At 48.4% G+C, this 17186-nt stretch overlaps 1 protein-coding gene across 1 annotated transcript in view; it reads right to left on the reverse strand.

Moving 5' to 3' along the window:
- LOC144161511 (2-oxoglutarate dehydrogenase complex component E1-like) overlaps positions 1–7106 on the reverse strand; it is a 203376-nt gene extending 196270 nt beyond the window's left edge. Inside the window, exon 1 of the mRNA XM_077692173.1 lies at positions 6762–7106. Coding sequence (XP_077548299.1) covers positions 6762–7001 — 240 coding nt within the window. The 5' untranslated portion in view covers positions 7002–7106. The remainder of the gene's footprint in view (positions 1–6761) is intronic.
- Positions 7107–17186: the final 10080 nt, after the last annotated feature.

Raw genomic sequence — 17186 nt, forward strand, 5'->3', positions numbered from 1 at the left:
ACTCAACTACCAACTCGATCGAAGGGCCCCCCCTGAACTGCTAAGGAAATGCCTCTCCCCCCCATCCCTGACCTGCCCTAAGGCACCCCACTGTCCCCCTAATCAGTCATTTATGAAGAGTGGAACTGCAGCAGCTCCACTTATCTTTCTGCTCCACCGCCAGAGACAAGCAAGTCATGGTGACAGATGATGACAGATTATCACAATGGGAATATCATGACGTATGTGTGCACCTTTCTTTTTTTCTTACTGACAGGCTTACATTATAACCTATGCGAAAAGAAGTTCCCCGTAGTTAACTGCCAACCATGCTTTGCAAGCACGGATGAAGTACAGGGCGGTGCAAAGATAATTGGAACCCTTTAAAAAATTTTCCTGAGAGAACCGCCACCCTGTTCGCGCTCAAACTTCACACGAAAGTCGCATTTTGTGGTCTATTTTGTTTGACACCAGGAACAACAATGGTACTTACCTGTTTATTCTGAAAACAAATAAAAACGATTTTCGCCTTTGGGAAAATGGCGGCGGGTTTGGACGTGCGAGCCAGCGCAAGTTGATCTTGGAACGACTGCACCACCTTGGTTATGCAGAGCGAAGCAGACGTTGGGATTCATGAAAGCCACCTGGGTTATGCAGAGCAAAACGAACGTTAGGGATTCATGGTACGAAGGAGCCAAATGAAGTAGCAGACGATCAGAAAATCTCTTTCGTCCCTAGTTTACGATGATCGCAAATAGTTGCATAACAGCTGATACCAATCATAATAAAATATTCCCACGGTTCATCATGGCCAATAAATGTTGGGTGTCCTCACTTGCTTTCACATTTTCTGATCGTCTGCTACCTCATGTGGCTCCTTCCTGCCGTGGAAGGAGCCAAATGTGGTAGCAGACAATCAGAAAACCCACTTTCACGCTTACTGATCGCCTGCTACCCCATTCGGCTTCTTTTTGCCATGGAAGGCGCTGGGATCCACATCGTCAGTTTCGCTTTGCATACCCCAGGTGGCGCCGTGGTTCCAAGATCAACTTGCGCTGGCTCGCACGTCCAAATCGGTCGCCATTTCCCCATAGGGGAAAATCGTTTTTATTTATTTTCAGAATAAACAAGTAAGTGTCGTTCTTCGTTCCTGGTGTCAAACCAAATAGACCATAAAATGCGACCTTCGCGTGAGGTTTGAGTGCGAACAGAGCGGCAATTCGCTCAGGACAAATTTTTGAAGTGTTCCAATTATCGTCGCACCACCCTGTACAAAGCTGCACTCACCTCAGCCTTCCCACAGGCACATCACATGACTCCTGTGCTAATGGTGACGACTGTTTTACCCATTTTCCCTTATTAGGGTTCAAAAGATTCTACAAGGGTGCTTTTAGAATTAACCTCTCCCTTTGCTAAAAGAATACAAAACTAAAACCTTGGCTAGCCAAACACAGCTCACTCTTAAAGGGTCACTGAAGTGATTAGTAAACATTGTGGGATTACTAGCGCAAATTGTAGTCCGGAGTCCCTAGGCCATGTTTCGACCACGCTGGGTGCGTTTACATGAATTTATTTAGTCAGCGAAGTTAACATTGGCACTAAGGAAATAAAATCAACTGAAACTTTTACCGTACAGAGTGAAACTAGGGTGCAGGAAGCAGTTTTTTGCGCTGGGTGAACAAGCACAACGGTCAGCAGCACGACCACACATCTGTGAACGCTTTTCCGTCTAAGAAATGCAACTGCTAGACGTAAGATATTGAGGAAATTTGGGGGACACTTACTGCACGAGCGCTATACAACAAATAGTCATCTAAGCTGCTTGAAATGCTAAAACTAAATAAAAATGTACACTGGTTTTACATTATAAACCTTATATTTCCATCCCCGGCAGTGCTGGCTCGTGGCCGAGTGGTCTTGAACGCTAGGTACGCTATTTTGAAAGTCGCAAGTTCAAATCCCCAAAGCTACATCCTTTTTTGTTTTGTTTTTTACGCTGATTTCTCCATTTTAGGCCGATGTTTTCAATACTGAATTCACCATTTTTGGCCCGCAAAATTCATTTGCTCCCCATGCGAGTTCGCAGAACACGCGCAGACTGGCACTGACATGCTAGAGTTCTCGTTGGCATGCTGTTGCCATAAGTACCGACTGCTTGCGGGCAGTGGGCACAGGCCAGAATCAGCAGACCCTTGGCCTTGTGCGAACGCGCTTTTTACGATACAGGCACGAGTGAGGCAAGCTCCAAAGATGGGGGAAAAGCGCATGGCCTTTGAGCATCTGCGGTGACGTGGAGGGCGTTCATCCACTGCGTAGGCCTCGGCTAGTGATTGCTACGATTCCAAGCCGTCCTGGTAGGCTTATCTGAGGCATTTTACAGCCGACGACATGACAGAAGTGTGGTATGGCGATTATTGAGCCATCAGAATGTCCATCCAACGATAACGTCGGATGCCAAGCATGTTGTTTCACATAACCGAAACCTAAGCTTGTTTGAATTATAATCTTGGACATTGTCCAATGACGTAGCACCTTTTACTGACGTCACAGCTGTTAGTTGTTGCGGCCGCCGCAAACCGCGCAAGGTAGTTTTTCTTCTTTCAGGCTTTATAAAATATATACAGCCTTATCGCCCGGATAAGCGATGCAAAAGTGCGTTCATTTGGGCCAGAACATGCAGTGAAAGCAAAAACGGGAGCTCGACGAATTCACTTCAGTGTCCCTTTAATTGTGAGACTTGATTTATAACTTAGCCACCTTACACCCCACTGTGAGGTCTTATTTCTAAGCACAATGATTCCCACACTAGTTATTGAGCAATCCCTTAATGTTACGCAAAATACACCAGTGCTCCTTACAGCATGTAATGCCAGTCCCTGTAAGAAGTTTGACCAATGCAAACTGAGGAAACATCACTTCTCAAGCATCTCCTAAGATATTTCACCGACTTTCAAACATTGCATTGAAGTTTCCCCTAGTTTGGTATAAGGCATACAATGCTGTGAACAAACGTTTAATGTCAGAAATGCACCAGAAGACAGAAATAATTGTTTTCTGCATTTAAAAATATCTTTTTGTGCTAAAGAAATAACACACCCAGTAAAAATTACTCAAATATTTTCCCTTCCCTTGGCAATAGACCAAATAGCTTACAAACCTCCAGCAATCCCCCTACAACTGCTGCAACCCTCATGCAATAAGTTAGTGCCCCACATGTCAGCACACCCTTATCACTAGAGACCGGAACTTTCGGCACGAAAAATCCAGGTTTTAGGTGCCTATAATAGGCACTGAGAAGTGCCATTTAGTATAAAGGCACCAAATACTCTCGATTAGGCATATATAGGCTCAATTCCAATTTGATTCAGAAGCATATTATAGCACAAATTTTTTACTTGCAGTGAAACCGCGGACAAATAATGTGCAGCAGGAAAGTAGTTTTATTTTCTTCCTAAAAATAAGCAGCACAAGAGATCATATTTCAAAATTTACACGAAATTTACAATGATTCAACACCAAAAGAAAAGGTTGAAAGCCATGGAAAACCACACCAATTTTAATGGTGTGCTGCTTGAAGTTGTACCCCCTTTCAGTCGATAATTGTGTGCGAAAAAACAACGCTCCACCTCCATTGAAGTTGGCGGAGCGTTCTTGTACTTCGGGATGCTCCATAATCTAATTCCATCTGGAATACCACGATTTTGGCTGCTCAGAACGTTCGGAAGTTATTTAAGCATGTGGAATCCAGAAATTTTATTTCAAGCAGATTTAATCAACCTATCTTCGGGGATGGTAGCAGATCTGTCCTGAACCTCTCAAATGAACTTAGCATCTTTAGAGTGGCGCCAACTTTCTCTGCTGCTGAAATGCTTTCAGCTAAGACTGCGAAATAAGCACACAAATGTGGCCTGTCATGTTGAACTGTAGCGTGGGGCAAATACTTTGGGCTGCGACGCTTTTGTCTATTGTAAAGGTATTGATAGAAACCGGAGTGTTTCTGGTGTAGTTTTCTGCCCCCAGCTGAGTTACTGGAGGTGTGCCAACGAGCTCTGGTGAAAGAGGCACAATCGGTAACTGCCCCTTGAAAACATAACTGTGCGTCAAAGAAAGATCTTTACTGCAACGTATAATTCATTGACGAAGCAGAGCGACCTCCTAAGCTTTTCACAACACCGATTAATCCCGTGGATAGTACAGGGAAGTGCAGTAATTCTGTGCAAATTACTGAGCTATTCTGTTCTGCAGAAGCGGATGACTAGTGAAGCTGCCCCAATAACACCATTCAGTAACTATGTACTATACACGGATTATCAATATTGAACAGCGCGCAAGATTCTTCGGAACTAATTCCCGCTAGGTTTCCAAATGCCCTTAATTAAAGTTTACCTGGCCGCGGCAGATGACGGGTGTCACGACTAGACTACTTGTAAAGGGCTGAGATCTCCATTCCTAAGCTCCGTTTCTCATTCCTTCTACGTGGTACGCGTACTGCATCTTGCCAGCCGGTGGTGCACTTATTATCGGTGGCTCACAGTGCAAGTGTTCGTGGCATCACCTTAAAACTTTGGTGTCTCAGATTTGCACGTGCTTTCCCCCAGCAGGCATCTTTGAGCTTGAGCGGCATGTACACGGCTGCGTCGCGTTCATTTTTTGTTTGCCGTCTTTTTATTGTGTTAGCTATAGATAGGGCACGTGGGCAGAAGTTTTCCCTGTTGGTCTGTGGACACAGCACGCCAGAAGGACATAGAACAGAACAGTTCGCGCGGACCGGGGTGTCGTCGGTGAGCTTGGTTCCGGTGTCGCTGCACACGGGTTTCTAACGGCTCGGCCGAGGTGGCAAGTTCAAGGTGGTGGTGGCTTGGGCACGGTTTGGGCTGTTTGCGTGTTTGGCATGGCTCGTGGATTTTTTCTCGCGGGCTGTTGAAGCGAGAACAGTCTCTGCAGAACATCGACTCAAAAAATCCAAAAAGAGGCATATATAACACAAAAAAGGCATTTTTAGGCTCCAAAAAGCCCATATAGTCAAAATAGGCACGAAAAAGCCCATATAGTCAAAATAGGCACGAAAAAGCCCATATAGTCAAAATAAGCACTATTGCTTAAAATGCCCCCACTTGCTTTATTTCGTGCTTATAGGTTAAATAGGCTTGATACTGACTGAAGAAAAAAATAGGCATTTTGCCTAAATACTTATCCCATAGAGGCTCTGGTCTCTCACAGCAAGATCATCCGACTTTTTAGGGCTTTATTCAAGCAGCCTTAACTCTTGCGATGTCGAGTTCCTTTGTTTTCTTTATTCATTCAAGCATTTTCTTTTTAGGAAAACACAGATCAGTGATATGGCTAGACGAAGATGCGAGAACGCACTGGCATGTTGATCATTAAGGGCTCTTTTGTTTCGTTATGACAGCATGATGCAAGCCAGTGCCGATATTACAATATTATCATTAAAGAAAGTAACAATAACAATACTTTATTTCAACCCAGGAGGGCTGGGGTGTGCTGGAAAGGCCAAAGGCCCATACCGAAAGGCCCAGCACCTCCCTTAAAAAATTTAAAAAAAAACGCGCAGTTAGTGCACTTATGACGGCCTGGCACAATCCTTGAATATATCCCGAGCACAAATATTGTAGGCAACTTCCTAGTGGCAGTTGCTAGGTCACGTCAGTGGGTTGCTAGGTATTGTAGCAGTCGCTAGGTCACGTCAGTGGGTCGACCCCTGGGTTTGACCAGTCCACCTTAGTCGAAACGGAACACCGTAGCCCGGATACACATGGAGGCCACTTAACCCACACGAGAAATTCCGTCTATTGGAGCCGTGATGACGCCACAAAGTGCGCCCAATGCCCGCACCTGCGGTCGTTGCGCGCAATTTTCAGACGAAGTGCATCAGCGAACCGCCCAACTTCGCACTTTCCCGCCAAAGGTGAGCCGGCCGGCTGCCCCGTTGTCCGGCATTGCGGCCAGAGCACTGGCAGAAAAGTGGGTCAACGCGCGCGTCAAGGGCGACCACGCAGCAGGCGTTCACCTGACACCTTCCGGCCGCCTTGACGATGACGACAACGGCCCTGTTTCTCCCCAGCATGCCAGCGGGAAGGGTCTCCGCCAAGGGGAGACCTCGCGAGGCCGCTCGAGTGCCGAGCCACTGCAAGGTGACTCTGGCCGTCGTAAAGCGTGACCGTGGCGAGGCCGATACCTCGAGAAGCGGCGGCTAGATTGCTTGGGGCACGCAACATGGCGCTTGTGGCGATACACACGGGGCACGTGCGGGGAGGCGTGCCCAAAGGTGCCAGAGTAGAGCCCGGCGGTTCTACTCTGACGCCTTGTGCTGCTAGTGCAACCGCAGGTATGGAGCTGGGAGACTCGCAGTAGTGGTAGGCCGTCGCACGATAAGTTGCGTAAGTTGCGCAAACCGCCACACAAAGTTGTGCGATGGACACGAGTAGGTTTTCAGGTAGTAGGCCGATTGATTTTTTTTTTCAGAGCGCCAATTTCACCACTTACGGGAACAGGAGAACCGGGCGAGAAAACAATGCGCGAAGCCGTTTCGCGCCCGCCCAAACACTATCTAAACAGCGACGACACCACTGCGATGTGGTGGGGAACCGCTCAGCTTCTAAAGGACCGTGTTTGGGCGACGAAAGCGGCGGCCAGCGCAATAATGCGAGCGAATCCGCGCTGTCCATCTGCGACGGCCGCACCGCGAGCCTCGGCTGTAGGGCATGTGTATTTATAGGTGCCGAAGTGCGCAGGTGGCGAAGGTAGGTGAAAGACGAACGCACCTTGTGCACCGAGTTGGGGTCCTGGGTCCAGGCGCGGTACATCTCCTCGACGTAGACGGACGAGCTGCCGTTGAGGAACGGCTCGGCTGCGGCGCGGGTCACATAGCCCCGCGCGGGCACCTTGAGCAGGTGAACTCCAAAGTGACCGCTGCTCGCCAGCCGCACGGGACCCCACTTCTCCGAGAGCAGGGCCCGGGCCAAGGGCGTCAACGACGCGGCCAGAGATCTCGCCCGATCCATCGTGTCCGAATGAATGAATGGTCCGCGACCCTACGTTGCGGACCCAAAACGCGCAGCGAGCCGCCGTCACTCGCCTCGCCCTCTTCCCGTGTCGTCTACTATGGACTCCGGTGGGACGTAGTTGACGATGTCGCCAAGAAATACATACACCACACCGCTATCCGTATTGTTGCCAGACTGCTATTGCTTTTCTAGCCAAGAGTACTGAGAAAAGGAGGTTTAAGCACTTTTTATCTCATCTAAGCTGTAAATATATTTTTCGTACTGAAAAAAATTTCACGTACCCCCTAGTGTGACTCTTTTTCTACGACCTTTAGAGTTCTTTCACTGAGCATTGGTAACCGACCTTGCATCGGTACAGTGTGTTGCATTTCCCAATCTAATGTGGTCATTATTCTGTCTTAAGGGGCGCTGCCCAGTCAATTCAGCTAATCATTTGAAACAGCAGAAAGCACAGCCCCCGCTCCCATTTCCCCCCGGCTACAGTGAACTAGAATGTCTTGATCCAGTGGCGCGAACGGGAGCGCTCTGCCGCGTTCGGCTGAAGCAAAGCGCGTCTACCGCCGCCAGGGGCGCCACTGCGCCTTCTCCGAAAACAGGTACCGCGGTTGAACGGGCCGTTGCTTGAAGCGCTCGCCAGCTATTGCCGCTGCCGTTTTTTAGTGTGGTACAGTAATTAACCGTTATGGAAGAAAGATGCTCACTTTTGTTGTCCCTTTACCTTTCTAGGAACGTTTTGTTGCTTATCAGACCCGCTTGAGCCATCGGGCAACGGCTACAAACAAAGTAGCGCTGTGTCGTCTGCTAGCGGCGCAGACGACACGAGCGGATGTGCGATGCGTTGGCGGCGCTCGGTCGGACAGACTCTCCTCTCCGTCTGTTTATGGTCGAGGCCGGCCTTTCATTTTCTGCGTGTTTTACGTTTCCGTGATGTTCCCCTACAGAAGCAAGGGGTATCTAATCGTCTGAAAAAATAGTTATTGCGAGTGCTGTCGAATAGAGGTTGGACAGGCGCCGGGTAGCCGCGATGTCAAAACGAAGGACGGACACCTATTCCTTTGCTCCAGGTTGTCACAGTGGTTACCCAGGTGCTCCCAAGGCGTCTTTGTTCGCCGCTCCAATGGACGATGAACTGCGCAAAAAGTGGGAACAAAATTGGGGAAGACTGGACAAACTCTTGACCATATTTTAGCCGTCGGTGAGCGCCACTTTGAGCCCTAGTGCATATTGCGGGATTACATCCACGTAATAAACGGCTGTGAAGTGCGACTTGCACGCGGGAAGCTGTCACTGGCTCCAGGTGCTGTACCTACCATCCTGCCTACTGTGCGTCGAATTCTGTACGGAGCATGCAGGCGGAAGCCGCAAAGAAAAAGGCGGGCAAAAAAAAAAAAAGAGTTCCAGTTTCGGCAGTCAGCAAGAAGCCACGACAAAGCTGAAGAGCCGAAAAAGATGAGGTGCGCCAGCCACACTAGGCTTCTCTCTCTCCGCAGGGCTCATCAAATGAAGGCGCAAGTTCTGTGGAATGGGATGCTTTCACAATAAGCCATCTTCAAGAAGTCAAGCTTCCTTCAAAGCTCTGGTGCCGGCTAAATTTTGCCGACGATCGAAACGTTCTTTTCACTACCACATCGATACGAAGAGAAGAAAAGCTAGAAGTTTTTCACGAGAAATCCGTGCTCAAAGTGTCGGCGCAAACATTTTTTCGTAGTGTGTTATGCGGAAGCGGTGAAATAGGTTCCCAGCTGTTGCGAACAGTGTGCTGCAAGAAGCTGGCAGCAGTTCGGCCTGCAAAGGGGCCATGATGGCTACGGGGTTTAGTGATGTATTGCACGTACTAACGCCGCATGCAGCCCTAAGTGCCTGGGGAAAGCTTCCTCTGAAGGTAATTTGTTCATTGCAAACTTTGCTGCTGAAAAAATCAGCCGGGTGCCACTGGACGCGTGAATACTGCGTATAATTTGCTTCTGTAGAGGCAAATTCACGAGTAGGTTCATGCCGGGACTTTATTACAGTAAATACAAAAAAAAAAGTAAATCCATTCGTAAAGAATTAAACATAGCAGTTGTCCGCCGGCAGCACATCGAACGCGTACGCTCGTATCGATCGTCTGCGCAGGTAGCAGACGACACCAAACACGATTTATAGCCGTTTCCCTACCGCTCAAACGAGCAGATTTGCAACAAAACGTTCCTAGCAAGGTACGGGGATGCCAGACGCGAGTAGCTTTTTTTTTTTTTTTTTACTACCCAACATCGGAACAACGACAACCATAACAACTGCAGATCGCCTGAAGTACAGCGACTGCCGCGGCGGCGCCTTTCGAAGAGGGCGCAGCAGCGCCACCTGGTGTTTTCCACACAGAAGAGCACACCCCTTCCTCGCCGTTCGCGCCACTAGATCATTCTAGTTCACTATACCCCCGGCTCTCACCTCTTCCTTTGTGACCCCTCGAGCTTCGCGATCGCTTCGCCGCCTGCCGCCGCTTCTCCGCGGCGTTGACGGGATTTGCGCTGCGTGGCTGATAGGGGCTCGTGCATTGCTTTGGCTCGCTTTCGCTTCTTTTCGCCTTTCCGCGCCCTAAAAAAAACTTGTTATTGTGACGTCTATAGGCAAAATAGGTCACTTAAAAAGCAGGTGCGTCTTCGTAGAGTTCGCGATCGCCTGCAAGAGCTACCCGGGGACGCGGGTCTGCGCGCTTCGTCGCCGCTCTTCCGGGCGTCGGCGACGGCAGCAGCATATCACCCATGTCACCTCCAAAACATCAGGCACAAATGAATTCGACTGTTGCCTTGTTTAGACCTAATACTGGCACAATGAGAGGTTGGCTTCATTTTGCAGCCTGGGCAACGAACGCGGCTTCGTTTCGAATATATACGTCGCAGAAAAATGTGTTTCGGGGATGTGATTACCTAATCCCGGACAATAACTAATGCCTGTTATAAGAATATAAACCATGCGAAAATGTTAAGTAAATTCCAAGCCTGTGCGTCGTTAAATATGTGCCCACACACGCCATAAATATAGCAAAAACCAAGACAAGTTAATGAAACCACGGGGGAAAAATGCTGTGCAAGTGCGGAATTAAGAAACATAATAGCTCTAACAGAAATGGAAAAAAAACAGTGCATTTTCTGAAATGCTAAAGACGTTAGTCGAAAGTTAAGCTAGGTAGGGTTCACTCGACCAACTATACGCGAAATGCACTGCTTTTCGCGAGACAACGGGGAGGCGGGGAGGAGAGGGTGACGCTGTGTACAAATGCGGAGTGGAATCAAGCAATGAACGGTTTAGTAATCCCACACACAAATCTCGCGTTCACTTTTCTTTTGTTTTTCTACTTCAACGAAGAGCTGATCGTACGGCGGACGGCGGACAGGGTAGGCTGCAGCGATGAAAGGTGTCGTTGGAAGAGCGTAGTATGTGATAAGGCCCTCTGATTTCAGTTTCTGCTTTATTCAGCAGGCTCCCTGTGCATTATGATAATATTTCGAAGAAGCATTTAGTCGCGGACGCGGATTATATACTAAGCCCGTCTCCGCGCTGCTCGCACAGGATATATGTAGCAGATGAATGTTTACGGGCGCTCACCTCACGACAAGAAGACTCTGTGTTGTGCTGATCCCCGAGTATAATTATGCATTGCCCATCGTGCTTTTGTTGAATATTCCCGAAATTAACACAGACTGGCTTGTAAATGGTGGTGATCAATATCTGAGGTATAATATTGGCAAACGTAACTGGCGTGCTGTCAGGTATGAGTGCTCCGCTGATTATGTAAGCGTACAAAATCGATTTTAATCGTAGTGTATAGCCGTAACATGAACATATGAGGAACCGGTGGTTACAGAGACACGGCTAGTAAATTCAGGTCAGTGTAACTACAATCGGCTCCGTCATATGCCGGTTAGGCGACGCTGGCCTGTGGCACAAACCTGGCGCTCATACAGACCGAATATACCACACTAAGTTCGCGTCAGAAACATTTACACCCTCGTAAACACAACCCATTTGCGAACAGAGGGACTGCTCCAAATAAACATGAATTTCAAACGCCCGCAAACGGTAAATCTCAGTCTTGAACGTGCCGCAAAAGCAGCGGCGACAGTGGGGAGCGGGGCGCGGACTCCCGCGGCTGCTTTCGAAACGAGCCGCTAGGGGGATTTCAGTGGCGCCCCTACAGGCCGCGCTCGAGGCGTATATCAAGCCGTTAACAGTAGTAGGCGAACAACCAGCACGCCAGCTCCGCCGTGTGCTTTCCCACCACCCTTTCCCACGCTCTTGTGGATCCGTCAGGAGGAAAAGTTAAGACAACCCTTTTTAATGACCTCACCAGACAATTATCACTCACGCGCCCAGCCTCGAAAATTAGGTATGCAGCAAGTGCTCATGGCCATGCAAATTCAACAAGAAACTAAAAAAAATCAGACACCCCCTCCCTCCTAACCGATCATGCAGATCGCGATTGGTGCCGTACCCGCAGGTAACCTGAATTCCGAGCCCACAGTGACGTATGAAACTTAACAGCCAGCCATAGCTGCCTGCTAGGCTACTCATATGTACGCAAACTCAAAATGGACTCAAAACTCCTATATACTCAGAACTCAAAATACACTCAAAACTCAATATGTAATAAACTCAAAATGTACTCAAACTCAAAATGTACTCAGAACTCAAAATGGACTCAAACTCAAAATGGACTCAAACTCAAAATGGACTCAGAACTCAAAATGGACTCAAACTCAAATTGTACTCAGAACTCAAAATGGACTCAAACTCAAAATGGACTCAAACTCAAAATGTACTCAGAACTCAAAATGGACTCAAACTCAAAGTGTACTCAGAACTCAAAATGGACTCAAACTCAAAATGCACTCAGAACTCAAAATGTACTCAGAACTCAAAATGGACTCAAACTCAAAGTGTACTCAGAACTCAAAATGGACTCAGAATTCACTAGGTCTCAGGCGTACTCAAACTCAATCGGACTCAAACTCAGTCGGGATCACTCGGCTCAAACTCACTCAAGCTCAAACTCACCATGCCATACTAGCCTCGCGCTCACTCAAACTCAAACTCACGCGTGAGTTTGAGTCCAAATGAGTCTGAGTGAGTGGACTCATGAGTGAGTTCGCCGACCTCTGGGCACCAGGACAGGGGCGTCCCGAACCCTAATTTGCACTAACACTACTGTTCAGGATTATTTTGAGTTTCCGCAGTTTAACTCGAAGTCGCTTGCCTGTGAAGAAAATTGAACTTTCAAAAGCGCACCCCTCGGCTCGCTTTATTCGAAGAACGGAAACAAGAGCGCACTACCCTTTTGTGCCACCTGAAACTCGGCATCGATCCCCTCAACGCGAAGAAGGACACGTCGCTTTTGGGAAACCGTCGCATGCATGTAATGCCGAGATAAATTCTATATCGTGGCTACAGGTACAGTAAAAGCTTGTTAATTCGAACTCTCAGGGTACCATAAAATTGTTCGAATTAAGAGGAGTTCGAATCAGCGGGCGGGCGCTAGATTGAATGAAAATCGCGCCACACTGCGCGGGAAGAACACCAAGAAGCCACCTCTGGACGTGTCATCGCTACTACACGTTTGTGGCAGGTGATTCTGTAAATAATGCATCGTAAATAATAATGGCATGCGCCGGAACTCTGGCGCCGGCGGCGTGGCGCCCTCCGTACACGCGAAAATAAGCTGTTGCAGGAGCGTAGCGCACGCGTCATGCTATTGTTTTTCTGTTTCGTTGTTTTGCATCTCTAGTATATTTGGTTTGGTTGGGATTTGCAACACATCGTAATCACTCTGGGCCGACTTTTTCTGCAAGGAGCAATAGAAACCAGGTGACCATAGTTCGAATTTACCGTTGTGGATGCCGACGCGTTCGAATTATCGGGAGTTTTCTACCATTGAAATAGACAGGGCTGTGCCGGGACCGGGGCGTTTGTTCGAATTAACCGGAAGTTCGAATTACGAGCTTTTAGTGTAATAACACTCCCGAACGATAGTGTAATAATGTGTTAAATGTAATGTCACGTAAACGTGGATCGAAATGCTCCCTTTCTCCGCCTGGATTTTCCCCTTGTCAAACGTATGCCAGGTATGACTGGCGGAGCAACTGTTTCAAGTGCAAGTCAGATTGCTGACCGTTCCAATATAACCTCCAGCATAGTTTGCCGTTGCTTCCCCCTTGGTCGAAGTGTTTGCATCAACAAACGTTACGTCGGATGCAGTTAAGGCATGCCGGTAATTGAAACGATCACGACTGGATGTTCCGCCGGAAAGGAAAGACATCTGCCGAGGTATTTGCTTAATATTGTAATGACTGTGGAAATAATAGCAACCTAGTACAGTGTACGTACGGAAGCTCTTTTTTCGGCGGAACTTGAACGCAATTTTCGCCTCAGCTCCGAGCTGAACCTTACACCTACACGGAAACCCGTGGGCAGAGTTTGAGGACGTAAACATTCAAATTGCCTCACCCAAGAAGACTCAAGCTCGCCCCATGTGGTGGGGTTGAACTTCGTTTCAGGTTGGGGTTAACCCTTCATGTTGATAGAACAAAATATTTGCCCGTCCTTTCTCAGCCTTCCAGGCGGGCAAACTTGCACTCCACTGGCGCCTCAATCTCCTGCAACGTCACAGGCTCGGAGCGGCACGCGGCCCGGGCGAAGAACGTCCGGCTTGACGTCAGGAAGACCGTGTTGGATGCTGCCACGCCCTGAGATTTCGAGGTGTGCTTCGCGGGCGCCATCCACCTCAACAAGCTAAAAAATGGTGCAGGAATGCGTGGCGCTTCTGGTTCCGGTCTTGGAGGCCGTTTTCCTGGAGACGGACACCGTCACGCTGAGCACCATTGCCACTGCATTACGCGACCAGAACTCCGTTAAGCGCGCTCCAGCGATGATGTAATCTGGGAGAAATGAACGCAATTGAAATATGTTAATCGGTATGTTGTTTTATTAATCTTGCATACTGCTTGCCCACGTATGTCTCATTCGCGCAATAGTTTTTCCTCTATTTGTTTTTTTACACTGCAAGCTAATGGATAGCTTCGAAACCATTCAAATCTACCCAGCCAGGTTTATTTTGATAACATACATGCCACAAATTTGCATCACCTGAATGGCCAAGCGTTCCAGCTGGTGTACCTCATCTGCACGTCGAGCATTCGACCGCGCTACATCCTATACTGAATTTTTTAACCCCACTGCTTTGTGAGGAGATGGTTACCCTTTCAAATAAGTCTTACACGCTCTTTTTTTCTCCGCCTTTTACCGCAAAGCAGTATATGTCTAACCCCCCCCCCCACAGTTTTTATTCCGGTGTCATCGATTAACTCGGCGCCGCTCTGGGGCTCCCCCTTACCACCGCTGACACCTCATTTACATCTATTTTCCTCCCCGCCTCCACCGATGCCCCTTTGGAATGTTGCGCAGTCGGCAGCTAACGGCGGTAGTGTGGTTACCAGATGATTGCGAAAAATAAACATAAGCACGGATGGGCGTAACAAAATGCACTGACGATTACAACTACACTCCCTAAAATGAAATTTGTGCGCAGCGTGAGCTAGTCTCCTCGGTCACGGCGCACTTCTGCTGCGGCTCTGGAAGTGCTCACGTGATCAGCGAACGTACGGCGGCGTGCGCTACTCTGCTGCTACCTCGCAGTGCGCCGCCGCTGCCGTCCAGCATGTTACAAATCGTGTTTGAACCTCCCGCGCAGATGTCACGTGGTTCGGATTAGCGGGGAATGGAACAGCGTCGGGGGAAGTGTCAGGGGGAGGGCGCTCCTGGTGGCGACACATGAAAAATGTGCGAGTGAAAGGCAGTGAGAGAGATGACGCCATAGCCGCACGTGTCGTACTCCACTTAACCCTTCGCTAGACGCTCCTCTCCTTTTTTTTTCTTTCGTCGCTGCTGCGTTCGCTCACTCGGTTACGCGGACATAAACACGCGCCGCTCCCGCGAAGCCCAGGTAACGGCTGCCAAAGGGCTGCCCCCTAAAACGACCGAATCCCGCCGTCTCCGTTTCCACTCAAATTCGCTTCGCCAAGTTGCTGCAAATCCCTCCCGGCAGAATAGAAACTTTCCCAACTGGAACGCCGGCTTGAGCCAATATTTCCTTTTCAGCTTGAAAGGCCTTCCGAGCGACATTTTCGCCGGTGTCTTTCACGCATACGTCTGCGCCATCACTAGTTTCCGGTTTACGTGTGCACGGTTTGCGGTTAGAAAAAGGGGGGCATGCACGCACAACTAGGCTTCATGCCGCTACCTATGAAATGCCGGTTGTGCTGGTATTTAGATGTCCAAATTACATGGCTCAATCCGGATAGTCGGCTGTCCTCCTCAATCGAGTGGTTCGGGTGTGGATTGATGTGTTACACTAACATCTTACACACACAGTAAGTTGCATACGAGGGGGAAGGAAAAGGGACAGCCACGTGTTTGTACGCGAGAATAGAGCTGAAGGGCTTCCAGGTTTGGAATCGTTATTTGACGGATGCACGCCGTTCATTTGGAAGAAGGAGAGCAAGAATCGAAGCGTTGCCCGAACTCAAGCGCGAATGGTTGTAAAAACAACGGAAAGCTGGTGGCACCGCCATTGCCGCCTCAAGTTCAGCTCGTGGAGTAGCGGCAAATCTCTCCCGGATGAACAGCAAATAGGGGATATTTAAAAAGAGGCGCCATCTATCGAACGAAATGCAAACTATGCGCCGCCATTTTGAGAGCGGCGCCGCTCGACGCGGAGTTCTTCATTCCGTACACCTTCGTACGGAAGCGAGCTCAATAGCTCGACAATTACAATGCCTTCGCACTGCTGCGTGCCTCTGTGCACTCAGCGAGGTACAAGAAACGGCACATGAGACAAGGTAAGCCCTTGATGATAGTTGGGTTTTATTGGCGCAAGGCCGACTACGGGCAAAGAGCGCCAAAGAAGTTACTGAATTATGATGAGACCGTACATACTAAAACATGTGACTAAAAGTAAAGATGATGCAAAACAAAAGACAATGGAGATGGCTGGTGTATAGGGTCAGGGTGATTACACATGATATGACAAGAGCTGCAGAAAGTTTACCTCAGCTAAAATCTTAAAAACATGTTGACTAGGAAACATTGGTTCGTCGGCTAAAAAGTATGATGGGTGCAAAGGAATGTGTCGTCTGTATAATTCAGGGAAATGTTTGTGTCGTGTTGTGTCAAGTGCCTTGCATGTGATTAGTATGTGGACTACGGATAGGCCCTTTCCACACCTGCTACACGTGGGTCCCGAAGTTCCAGTGAGCAGGTGGGAGTGCGTAACATGTGTGTGGCTTATCCGCAGCCTAGCCAGGCGACTTCAGTGTATCTGTTGTGTGAGTCAGTTATGTAGCGTCCCAGTTGTGGTTTTATTACGTGTAGTTTGTTGTCTGTTTGTTGACTCCAGTGTAATTGCCATGTGTTACGAAGCTGTCGTCTGATGTGTGTCTTTAGGTCGGTGTAAGGTACTGGTGTAACGTCAACTGTAGTCATGAGAGCAGCATGACGAGCCATTTGGTCGGCGGCCTCATTGCCAGGGATTCCACAATGCCCTGGTACCCAGCATATAGTTATTTCAAGATTTCAGGCATATGCAGACATTAGTACCTTGAAGAGAGCATTTATGGCATAGTTTTTAGATGACCTTCTTAATGACAGTGCCTGTACAACGCTTTGAGAGTCTGTGTACACAATGGACTTGGGAATTTTATGTTTGATGATGTGGTTTGAAACGAGTAAAATGCCATATGCTTCTGCCGTGTAAATACTGTTATGAAAATTCATTGTTTTGCTTACTCTAAAATTTGGTCCGTGCGCTGCACAAGATACCGTAGAACCAGTTCTCGACGCATCGCTATAGAATTCTGCGCACCTGTACTTGTCCTGCAGGAACAGAAGTGCTGCAGAATTGCATTCCTGGGTACCCTATTTTTTTCTACAAGAGTGAATGACAGGTCGCATGATACAGAACGAAGATGCCATGGTGCGATTAACTTATGAATGGGTGTCTTGTGCGTGTCTGAAAGGGGGACATTGAGTGCAGAAGCCCCCTCCCTAACTCTGAGAGAGAACGGTAAGGGAATAGATGGCCTGTTTAAAAAGAGTTGTAAATTTGTTGTATCGTTCATGGTGGGATTAAAAGGATGGTTGGTCAGAGAC

Source organism: Haemaphysalis longicornis, unplaced genomic scaffold (genome assembly GCF_048455015.1).
Source record: "Haemaphysalis longicornis isolate Haplotype H1 unplaced genomic scaffold, Haemaphysalis longicornis Haplotype H1 scaffold_119, whole genome shotgun sequence".
NCBI classification, from domain to species: Eukaryota; Metazoa; Arthropoda; class Arachnida; order Ixodida; family Ixodidae; genus Haemaphysalis; species Haemaphysalis longicornis.